Source organism: Leptosomus discolor, chromosome 5 (genome assembly GCF_034619465.1).
Source record: "Leptosomus discolor isolate bLepDis1 chromosome 5, bLepDis1.hap2, whole genome shotgun sequence".
NCBI classification, from domain to species: domain Eukaryota; kingdom Metazoa; phylum Chordata; class Aves; order Leptosomiformes; family Leptosomidae; genus Leptosomus; species Leptosomus discolor.
In genome coordinates this window covers 59,854,139-59,866,148 of record NC_141395.1, presented here as the reverse complement: position 1 = coordinate 59,866,148, position 12,010 = coordinate 59,854,139, and the positions used below count along the sequence as shown (strand labels likewise).

The 12,010-nt window shown below is 37.6% G+C and overlaps 1 protein-coding gene across 3 annotated transcripts in view; it reads left to right on the top strand.

Moving 5' to 3' along the window:
* Nucleotides 1–12,010, top strand: part of UBR5 (ubiquitin protein ligase E3 component n-recognin 5) — a 90,247-nt gene that overhangs the window by 19,013 nt on the left and 59,224 nt on the right. For all 3 annotated transcript variants that reach the window (XM_086465603.1, XM_086465602.1, XM_086465601.1), the window contains exons 2-7: nt 247–291; nt 793–874; nt 1,057–1,133; nt 1,933–2,052; nt 5,193–5,382; nt 8,414–8,573. In XM_086465603.1, the coding sequence (XP_086321729.1) occupies nt 247–291; nt 793–874; nt 1,057–1,133; nt 1,933–2,052; nt 5,193–5,382; nt 8,414–8,573 (674 nt within the window). The remainder of the gene's footprint in view (nt 1–246; nt 292–792; nt 875–1,056; nt 1,134–1,932; nt 2,053–5,192; nt 5,383–8,413; nt 8,574–12,010) is intronic.

Sequence of the window (12,010 nt, the reverse complement as noted above, 5' to 3'; positions counted from 1 at the left end):
AGAAAATATGGGGTTTATGGCAAGGGTAAAACTCTAAAGCAAAAATCCTCCAAAACAAAAACCTGGTTTGAAGCCGAACACCACCCCGTTCTTATGCAGACTCCAACACTAAGTAGTATTTGTATCAAGCTTCATTAAATGTGGTGGTAAGTTGTTCCCATAATGTCATAAATACGGTACTTAAGTGGATGTTTTGTGTTGTGGAGGATGTCTTTCAAACAACAGCTTCATTTCTTTTTGTTTCAGATTAAGGGAAGTTTCAGAGAAGCTGAACAAATATAATTTAAACAGGTAAGGCACGACACATGCTGCTCTAAATCACGTAGGAAAGTACATTTTTTCTAAAAGCAACAAGCAGCAAATGATTGTTCTGTAGATAGAGCCTTAGAAAGCCTCAATACTGCTAATCGTAAAGTTCAGAAATGCTTCAGATAACATAGTTCTTATATTGGGAAGAAAATGCTAGGTTTTCAGTTATGATAAATTTGATTATTAAATACCCTCTTAATGAAATGACTCCTTAATTTGAGGTATAACCCCTGTTGTTTATTGCTGATCAAATGAAATGAAAACTCCATCAGCTTTTAAGGTTTTGTTCTTCATTTTCTGTGCTTAATGACCAAAAATACGTCATGGTTGCTTCAACTAATGCACGTTTAGTCATTCTTGAATGTTTTTATATTGGTAAACATCACTGCACATTGTTCCTTCCACATACCACTTGTTTTTTATTTTTTTTCTGACTTCAAGAAAAGTTTTAAAATGTTATACATGCTCACTTTTTGTTTTCAGCCACCCTCCTTTGAATGTATTGGAACAGGCCACTATTAAACAGTGTGTGGTGGGACCAAATCATGCTGCATTTCTTCTTGAGGTAAATTACTTACATTTGCTCAGATAACAAACTTCAAACCATAGAGTTAAAATTAATTCTTCTAACATCGAATTGGTAATGTTCTTCAGTAACTGAAGACTTGGTTTTGTTTGTATTTTTTTTTTCTGTACCTTGACTTACATTTCAATTTTGGACACTTGGTTTTCTTCTTTTAAATATAGGATGGAAGAGTCTGCAGGATTGGTTTTTCAGTTCAGCCAGACAGATTGGAGTTGGGTAAACCTGATAATAATGATGGGTAAGAACTGCTTTTCTTCCTATTAAATCATTCTTTTGAACTGGATAAGCAGCTTGGCTGCTGTTTTGGTTTTGTTTATTTGTTTTTAGATGAGATTGCCTTTGGAATGAGTACTCTGAGTAGATACATAATGATTGTGGTGATGCAGCCAAACAGCCTAGCTTGACAAACTGGTGTAGGAATAAATAGTAGATGTGATTCTAAAAGAAGTGAGACAGGATCTCTTTAACTTCAAGAAACAAACCCCTTCGAAAGTAATCCTTACGAAAGAAACTGTGTTAAATTATGAAGCTTCATGTAGAATCCACTTTGAAAGTGGTCCCATCTGGAGAGGCTCACTTTCTAGACCTGTTGTCTTCAGTCCAGGTAAGTCCCCCTTAAGAGGACTGTTTAATGGTTGATATTTGAATGTAAACTGGTTCTTAATATCAAAGTAGCATACTCAGGCTCAGGTTTATGGATAGAACACCTGGTAATTACAGTTTGTACGTACGTATACTCTAACCGAAAGCTTAGCGCAGTGGCTAACTCAAATCACTCATTAGCTTAATATGTGTTTGCAACTGTGCTGTTATGGATTGCCAATGTACGTAAGATCTGTTAGGCATGCTTTCCACTTTCTTTTTCCAGTGTACCTCTTAATATACAGTTAGATTAGTTTGGAATATTCCCCAAGGGTGTTGCTTAAGCTGGTATGTTACCAGACTAAGTCCCTGAGAATTTGGACCTGGGATTCCAGGTTTTGTTCTTAACCCATTTGGGATTGTTTTGTGACTGATTTACCATCTTTTACTTTCAGTTCAAAGTTGAGCAGTGGCTCAGGGGCAGGAAGGACATCCAGGCCAGGCAGGACTAGTGACTCCCCATGGTTTCTGTCTGGTTCTGAAACTCTGGGCAGACTGGCAGGCAACACCCTTGGGTAAGTTTTGATAGGATTGAGGCTGCAATCTGTTTGTTCCATATTTGAGTATATGTGTATACACATATATAAATTGTATGCAGTATGTATAAGGGAACGTATAATTACAGCAGTTGTGTAGGTAGGGTATGATAAAAGAAAACTTTATTGACTTGGTTAAAATAACAGCAACGCAAGTGACCCTTCAGTACCTAGGATATGGAGTGTTCTTCATCTATGTGTGAAGAATAACTTGGTTTTGGCTGTGTTGTCTTTTTTTTTTTTTTTTTTTTAACATTTTTTAGTTCCTTGGTTTTGAAAAGCAATTTTTTAGAGGGACACTATCAATTTAAACCCTGATAGGCTAACAGTGTGAAGTAAAATGAGTGCATTTATGCAGGAATAATCTTCGTTATCTGTGTTTGAAGACCTTTGCATGCGCAGTTTTGTTGTGCCTTCCTCTCGTCTACCCCAAGTAATGAGCAGTGTTTTGTTAGTTGGGGTCTTAGACATAGTAATGAATAGGAAGGGAACATTTGGAAAAGGTTGTTGCTCAGAACCTTCAAAATTGTACTATGTACTGAGTGTACTATACAGATTCATTGTTTTTGTCATAAGCTTTAAAATTGATGGTGTCCCTTTATATAGCAATGTAAATTAATCTTCATTACATGATCACAGTGAACTCTTGGTTACATGCTTTTGTAAGACATGTTGAACAGTGCTGCTGCCTAAGGTTACTGACTGTAGTAAGGAGAGTTGCATTTACAAACTGTGGTTTCTGCATGTGAGTGATTTCAGAGGGAGGAACTACAGGTTTTCCGTAAAAGTGAATTTGTTGTTTATGTTATGAAATAAGCTAATTTAATCTAGAGTTTAGTTGCATGAAAGATAACCCACCCCCTTACCCCCCCTCAACTTTTTGTGAAATCTTTGTGCATCTGAATCTAAAATCCATGTGTTAAACTTTAAAGGCAAACTAGTATTGTCATGCTTAAAAAATTAGAAAGTGTAAGACTTTTTTTTCCTTATTATTTTTACCTGAGCATAACTGGTTAAAATTGTTTGAAGCTCTGTGCTTAGGAGACCTGTCCTGAAGAGTTCCTAATTTCTTCCCTTGCGTGTTTCAGAACTTGGTAGTTGAAAGTCACCAGAGAGTAGAGTAGCAGTAGACACTATAACTGCTCTGTTGAATGAAGGGAATACTTAACTTAATAAACTGAGTCTAAAAACATTCAAACTGTGGAGCCTTTAGATTAGATCACTGGATTTGGAAAATTGCTAGCATGCTCGTGGACAGTGGAGAGATATGGAAAACTAGTAGATGAGCAGAAATGAGCAGAAAGGTTTCCATTCTAGCTTAATATTTATTCTAGGTTTAGACAGCTTTAATAGGAATAGCTGTGTACTTATGATTTTATTTTTTCTTTATAACAGGACCAGGTTAGGACACACTTGGAATATTTGAATGATTATATGAATATAAATGGTTTCAAATGTTAGCTGTCTTAAGTCTGTCATTGATAGTTTATAACTTAAAGTAGAAAATGCATTTGTAATAAGTATTAAAATTTAATATGTAACCTTTTCTTTAAGTCCACATCTTCCCTGCTGAGAGCTCAATTGAGAATTGTTGTGTAGAAAGAATTTGACTTCCCTTCAGCCCCTTCCCACCTTTAGAAACAGATTAACTGGCTCGTTTTATTTAAAATGTCACATTCTTCTTTGGTGTGATTTTGTGTTTTTTTGTTTTGGTTTGTTTTTTTCATTTTCAGTAGTAATTTTTTTTTTTTTTTTAAGAGCTCTTTTTCTAACTCATGAGACAAGGCTTTTCCTAAAGCCAGCATTGAGTTGCTTTTTGTCTTGTCATTGTGTGGTCCCTGGCTAGAATCCTGAAAATGTAGATGTCTTTGTGACAGGGCCTTGTCTTAGGCAAATACTTGAGTTATTCTGTGATTGCGTGATCTTGTTGGGAGGGAAAAAAACCCACCACAACAACAACAACAACAAATAAAAAAAGGATAGTAATCAACTTAAGCCATAAAATGTAAGACAAGTGTTCTTACCTAATTAGCTTTTATAGCTACATGTGGTATACTTTTAACATGAATTTATTAGATGCTATTTCAGAGGACATACCTTTTTTTTCCCGGCTCTTATTTGAAACATATTTCTTAAAAGGAGTTTGAGGATTAGGGTGGTCGAGAGCAGGTTCTGAAGTATCAGAGTCAGCAAGTTCTGCTGATACTGATTATTAAATAGCAATAATACCATATCCAGTATCACTTAAGGCAGATTTGTACAACAAAGTTTAGTTAACCTTGAAGAATAATCTCTAGTCTTTTAGCCTTTCATGACAACAAAGTATGTAGTTCTATGTTCAGAACAGATTCAGTTGGCACAGTTCTGTGGTATTAAGATCAGTGGGAAGTCATAATGCCTTTTTATTCCGTTGTTTTGATACTGACAGACAGAAGTGAAAACATTGTTCAGTCATTTTAGGCATGTTTGTGCAATATGCACAGTTGATGTTGATTTCCCCAATAGGAATAGATCTAGAGTAGAGTATCTCTTGAAAACCATCCATGAGGATCAGAGAACTATCTAGTGTAAGATTTGTTTTGCAGTAAAATTACTTGATTTTTTTTCCAGTGTAATCTTAAGCAATTTCTTAATGTAAATCGAGTCTCAAAAATTTTAAAGACCTATGTGAGTATAGTGACCTTCTGTCAAACAGAGTCCACTGACCATGAAGACGCTGCATGTGTGTGTTTATAGTAGGAAGTTAACAGCTGAGTGTTACATGTTATGCTGCTAATACTGTTGCTTTTAGAAACTCTGGGAATTGGCACGTGCATGTATTTGTGTATGTATGCATCCACACAACTACATGTGTAGGAAAGAGTGCAACTGCCAGTGGGAGTCCTGTTTTATGTTTCTTCTGTATAATTCAGAACCTTATCAATTGTCTGGTGCAGTTGTTCTTACTAGTTCTGAGAGATAATTTCATAGTGTTTGTCTATGAAGTCAAGCTGCAGTATTTTTCAGAAACTGTCAGTCTTAATAAGTTATTATTAATAAAACTAAAGACCTACTTCTTGAAGTAGTCCCCAAAATATATTGCTATATATATAAAAAAAATTATAATCTAAATCTTCTAGAAGTCGCTGGAGTTCAGGGGTTGGTGGAAGTGGAGGAGGATCTTCTGGTAGATCATCTGCTGGAGCTCGAGATTCTCGAAGGCAGACAAGAGTTATACGCACAGGACGTGATAGAGGATCTGGACTGCTGGGGAGTCAACCACAGCCAGTGATTCCAGCATCAGTCATTCCAGAGGAACTCATTTCACAGGTACATAAGCTAGAAATGTCTTGTTGCCAAAAACCTGGAGAGCTTCTCATAGTGTGTGAACAGGAATGTGTTGTAGTAGTAGTGCATTTTCTCCAAGGAGTAGTGGCATTTAATTGAAAAGATTGACTTTCTCTAGCTGAATTGCTTTTATTCTTAAATGCACAGTGTGAGCGATAGACTTTTTTTGGATTCTATAATTTTCATTTCCCAAACTTCCACTAAGACAAGGGATGTGTTTAATCTAGATGAGGGATGTCATGAGTTGTTCATTTGCAGATGGAAGATGTAGTGAGAAAATGGAATATTCGAGAATCTTACAAAGCATCCCTCATCCAGAGGGACAGGGACCTTGATAGGCTGGAGAGGTGGTCCCATACAAACTTCAAGATGTTAAACAAGGCCAAGTGCAAGGTCCTGCACCTGGGTTGGGGCAATCCCAAGCACAGACACAGGCTGGGTGATGGGTGGATCGAGAGCAGCCCTGGGGAGAAGGACTTGGGGGTGCTGGTGGGTGAAAGACTGAAGATGAGCCAGCAAGGTGTGCTCACAGCCCAGAAAGCCAAAGGCATCCTGGGCTGCATCAAGAGAAGCGTGGCCAGCAGGTCAAGGGAGGGGATTCTGCCCCTCTACTCTGCTCTGGTGAGATCCCACCTGCAGTGCTGTGTCCAGCTCTGGGACCCCCAGCACAAAAAAGACATGGACCTGCTCAAGCGGGTCCAGAGGAGGGTCACGAAGATGATCAGGGGCTGGAGCACCTTCCCTATTAGGGTGGGCTGAGAGAGTTGGGGATGTTCAGTCTGGAGAGGAGAAGGCTCCAGGGAGACCTCATGGCGGCCTTCCAGTGCTTAAAGGGGGCCTGCAGGAAAGGTGGGGAGGGACTCTGTATCAATGGGTGTAGTGACAGGACGAGGGGTAACAGTTTCAAACTGAAAGAGGGGAGATTTAGATTAGCTATTAGGAAGTTCTCCACTGTGAGGGTGGTGAGACACCGGAACAGGTTGCCCAGAGAAGCTGTGGCTGCCCCCTCCCTGGCAGTGTTCAAGGCCGGGTTGGATGGGGCTTTGAGCAACCTGGTCTGGTGGAAGGTGTCCCTGCCATGGCAGGGGGGGTGGAACTAGGTGGTCTTTAATGTCCCTTCCAACCCGAACCATTCTATGATTCTATATAGCTAATAAAAGTTAAGTTTCTTGAAGCAGTGTAAGGAAGGGGGGCAGGTCGACTTTTTTACCCCTGCTTGATAAAAGGGGTGATCCATTTTAGATTTAAATGAAAGACATTAAACATTTAATCACTGTAAAATACTAATGATTTTTCTTCATGGACACATCTAATTAATTTTTTATAATATGAATGTTGGGTATAAAGTGCTCTGCTTTTGCCTTGTAGTGCACTAAACACAGAATAAGCTGTCGGACATTGCATTGTGTGATTAAGTGGAGTTTGTTAAAACAGTGTTTTTCTCCACGTTTGAAGAAAATAATACATTGAAAATGTGTGACTAGTTAATACATTTTAATTCTTAGTTCAAAACAAGTTGCCGGCCTGCATTTGGAATACAGGTGTTAGCTGCTAGGCTGAAGGTCATCTGCTTGTGTGCTTTGAATGATCTTATAGCATGAGTGGCACAAGATAGGAGCTAGTGGGCAAGGTGTGTACAGACTCACCAGTGACAGACTGGCTTCTAGTTCCTTTCTTTTTTTGAATTCGAAACCAAGTAAAAGCTGGGAGCTTTTGCCTTCACAGAGGCAAAATACTGGAGGTGTTGGTTACTCTGAATTTAGCCCTGCTTTTAGGAGGTGGTTTAATACAATGACCTCCAGTGGTCTCTTTCAGCTGTGGAATAATGGGATTTTTTGGACTTCATTGTTCACCTCTAGGTTTTTTTGAGAGTGTTTACTGTGACATCCTTGATTACCTTACGTGAAATAGAAAAACAGACTAATATCCCTTGGTCCAGACAGTTCCATTCTGTAATCTCATGTATGGTTTGTTGGTGAAGCTGTAACTTTGCTTCCCTTGTGGTGATCTTTTGCTTTTTTTAAAAAAAAAATACCATACTTTGCCTACCTTTAAAACAGAAGGTGTCTAAACCATTTTTGGGGTAACTCTAAAGGAGATCAATGGGAAAGATCTTCACAGCTGGTCTATACAACATAAATTTTACCATGTCTCGAAAATCTGTAAACTTCTGGCATAGAATGTTATGACAAAATTTTACCTTTGTGTGCTGTTAAAATGTCCATTTCTTTTTTTTGCTTGTCAACAGCCCGTTTTATTTGGGGCCTAATTTTTACTGTGTTGTGAAAACCTTCAGTACTGGTTTCTTACCATCTTCACACAGTTTGTGATGTTCCAGAACTCTGGCATTCAGTAGAAGGTAGTCTGTCTGGAAAAACAGAATGCTCTGAGTCCTAGGATTAGTGGAATAGACCAGAATGCGTCTCTTTTTTGTAGATTCATTGCAGCTGTTTAACATTTTGAAGGTTTTTTCTGCATTTGCTCTTCACTAATAAAAATTCAAATGTTGCAGAAACTGCTGAAGACAAGCCTTTAGAAGCAGAATGATGAGAAACACAGGAAGTAAGGTGGTTACATATTGAAGGGCAGTGGAAAGAGAAACCAGTGTCAAAAAGACAGGGATTGAGCTGTAGTTTTGGAACAGCAGTTGATTGCAAAGCTCTGTTGATTGACATAGTAAATTTAAACGCTTTTATAGAAACATACAGAGCACTCTCAAAACCAGATTTGGCTTATCCTTTAACTACAGCATTAAGCATTTCAAGAAGTAGATTATAAGATTCCATTAGGAAATTCAGCACCAAAGTTGGAATTCGGCGGCCTGACTTGAACTGGGAGAATGTTGACTATCTAGTGTAACACTGTGAAAAATTCATGTGAACTTTTGCCTGTATGTGCTGTGATTGACTTTTGGTTTTTATTAAACTTCTTTTAGAATTAAACATTCTTTTCTTATGAATGGTAGTTGGTGAGCCGAGAATGACCAGTGACCAATTATAACCTGCTCTTACAGGCACAAGTTGTTTTACAAGGGAAGTCCAGAAGTATCATTATTAGGGAACTCCAGCGAACAAATCTTGATGTAAACCTTGCTGTAAATAATTTGTTGAGTCGTGATGATGAAGATGGAGATGATGGGGATGACACAGCAAGTGAATCTTATCTTCCTGGAGGTTTGTATCCTGCAACTTTTGATAAGAAAATGCCAATGTGTTCTTATTTTTCTGTATTTAAGCACTGTCAGCGTGCTCCGTGCTGTGCAAGGGATGCAGCGAAGACAGTTCTTGCTCAAAGGAGCAAAGTCTAAAGATGCGCAAAACAAAAGATGCACTGGGATCTTGATGGATTAGGTTAGGTGTTGAAGAGTTACTGTTAACCCTGTTTGTGGGCGGCATGAAAGGTTTGTTGTTTTTTTTTTTAGGATCCCAGGCTTTGTAACATCAGCATTACTTACGTCTGTATTTTGCTGCTCAATGAGATGCTGAGACTGCTGTGTGGCTTGCTCATAAAAGCTAATTCTAAAACCTTCTAGTGACTTGCATGTTTTTCACTACTAACATATATTCTTAAGATAACAGCAGTTTTTAGTGAAAAAAATTATACAGCTTTTTTTTAATCAAAATGCCTCAAGTGAGGGAGCTTACAGTTGTTAGTTAGATTGAGAATTTATTCTTCATCTCAAGTTCCCCTCATAAATGCTGTGGTATTCTGGCTATACTGGTAAAATGCTGTAACTGAAGTCCAGCTATTTTTGAAATATTGTCTGTCCCACACAATTGTTTTTTATAAAGGACTTTGAGTCTTCTTTTGCATTGGCTAAATAATTTAGGTAATCTTTTCCGGCTGAGGAAACATATTTGAAAACACAGCAGCCAAATCTAATGTTCGTGTTAGGTGCACTGCATGAAAAGAACACATCTAAACTCTGACTACATATTAGCTTTTCTTTCTGTGTGTCAAACTGACGTTTTGATATTTTTCTAATAAGTGGGTTTTTTTTTTCTGCTCATCTGGTTCACCAGGAAGGTTCATGGGCTTTCTCCATCTTTATCTTGTCAATCATGTGATTAGACAAAGGGTTTGGTTTTTTTTTTTTTGTTCTGCAGCAAAGGCTTTGTATTTCATTTTGCCTCTTCTAGTTTTAGTTGCATCTGTCAAGCTTCTTTATTTTGCTGTAGAATCAAGAATACTCTGGTGAAAGGGGTGAAAAATCTTTGAGTCTTGGTTTTTAGTGATCAGCTTAATAGCATTAGACAGATGCATTGGAGGAAGTAAATTCTCCTAAGTCTTTCCAAGTAGTCAAGCAGGAGTTCTTACTCTAAGCATACCTGAATGCATTCTTCCAGAACTGGCCTTCAGAAGATAAAACAGTTAGTAATCATTTACAGTAGAAGTTCCTTTTAACCATACTAACCAGCTTTCTACAGCATTAACTATTCTGTTAATACCTCTTGAGGTCATAAGGATCAGTTAATAGGGACTGTCTGACAACCTGTGACTGGTAACTTTTATTTGAAGGTGTCTGCGCTACAGTCTGTGAGTCTGTTGTGTTCGAGATAGGCTAAAGAAGAGTGCAGAGTTTCACTGTCCCCTCTAGCTGTCCAGAAAACAATTTTGTCCTTGGCTTAATTTTTAAAGCTTCTCCCCCGTTCAGACTAATCTTTCCTATAAGGGATTGCAACCTCCTATTAGTGTTTTTTCCCCTTTTTTCTTTTACCCTGCAGAGAAAGTGGGCTAACTCTTCCCCAGTTCTTGTGGGAAAAGATGTGGAAATGACAACTGAAATGAAAGTCGATTATGTCTTAACTCCAGTCTTCAAAACTGTAATTTGCAGTTTGTAGAACGTGCTATGCCTTCTCTGTCTGTCTTAAGTTATTTCAGTTTTATGGGCAAAAGTAAGTTTGTTGCACACGAATTAATATGATATATGAATGTGATCCAAACAGTAGGAAAAGTCTAGCTGAACACTAGTCAGTGCTGTCATGACTCTACTGTTGGTACATTAAATAGTACAAATTACCAGTCCTCACTTGTGTGGCTTAACCATGCAGGCTAGTTTTCTGGAAAACCTAATGGCCAGAGAAACTTGCCTGTAGCTCTCTGGAAAAATACCAACATTCTGTCCTTCAGAACTATGTAGAACCTTTTTTAAGTCTTTTGCTCTAGAAACTTTGCACTTTTCTTGCTTTCACTTGTCATCTTGCCTCTGGATGCTCTTTTGGAACTATAACATTAGAGTTCATAAAAGAAAACTGTATGTGAATGATAAATGCTATATGCATTCAATTCTCAGCCAGGTTTTTATAAATTACTCTGAAAGATAAAGAACTTCTACTTTTTTTTCTTTTTTAAAATTATGTCAAATTATGCTTTAAAGCTTTTCGATTGTGTTCCTTCCAAGCACAAAAAAAGCAAATGACGGGACTGCTTTTGCCTCAGGACTTTCAAGGCTCTTGCATTTTGATTAAAAGCACATGCTAATTTTTACTTTCTCCCTTCTGCATGTCTGATGCTTTGTGACCCTTAAATTTAGGGATTACTCCTCTAAGCCTTCCAAGACAGAGAAGCTTTTTGTAAAACACTGAGTGATTTATATTTGATTTTAGAAGTAAAAATGGAAAAAAAGAAAAAGCTGATACTTTCCAACCACTATGAAATTAATAAATTATTGTTTATCACATTGTAATTCATTAATACATCAGTTGTGATAATTCCAGTTAGTACTGTAAAGGTTATGCATCTCAATTTTTTTTAAAGTAACGAAAAACATCTCAGTTCTTTCTGAATTCTTCAGAATGTCTTAAGTGAAGAGCAGAACTCTGTACAGAGTGCCTTCAATAAGTATCTCTTAGGTATTTATTTTTGAACTCTTATGTACTTTGATTTTTGACTTCTCTAATCTAGTCTTGTTTCTTTTGTTTTATGATAGTTAGGAGAGAGGAATGCGAGTTCATTTGATACATAACAGGTACATAAGGAGAATAAACAGGGTAAAAGCTACATAGAACAAGACCATTTAGCACAGAAAAGACTTGAAGGTCTCTAGATGAATTTTCCAGCTCATTATCAGGTTGTATTAGAGGCTTCTTTTGGGCTTTATGTTCTGTTTATCTTCAGAATAGAAATTCTGTAGAAGTTTTGTTGTTTGTGTCGTTCTGATCTGTGCATGTCAGCTCAGTAACTTCTGCGTGATATAGCAGGTTCTCGCTAGTGTGACTTGTGAAACATAGGTTTGGCAACATGGAGATTACTTTGGATTTTGGAATTGAGATGAGCTTGTTTAAAAATCCATTATTTTTTTTAAAAGAAAGAAGAGACAGGCTGGTGTCGCAGCAGTACTTACTGTATTGGCTTGTAGTGGGGGTAGATGGGAACCGGAGCACAGTGTAGGATCAGTTCAGTGGCTTGCCTTTGGGGAAAACAATTAGGTGTATGTTTTTTCTGTGGTTTTGTTGGTGTGGTTTGGTTTTCTTTGTTGGTGGTGGTGGTTTTTGTTTGGTTGGGTTTTTGTTGTTTGTTTTTTTGTTTTTTTGTTTTTTTTTTAGATGAACTTCAAGTTGGATAATATTTTGAATAAATATATCTTATCAAGAAGTGAGTTCTGGAGTTC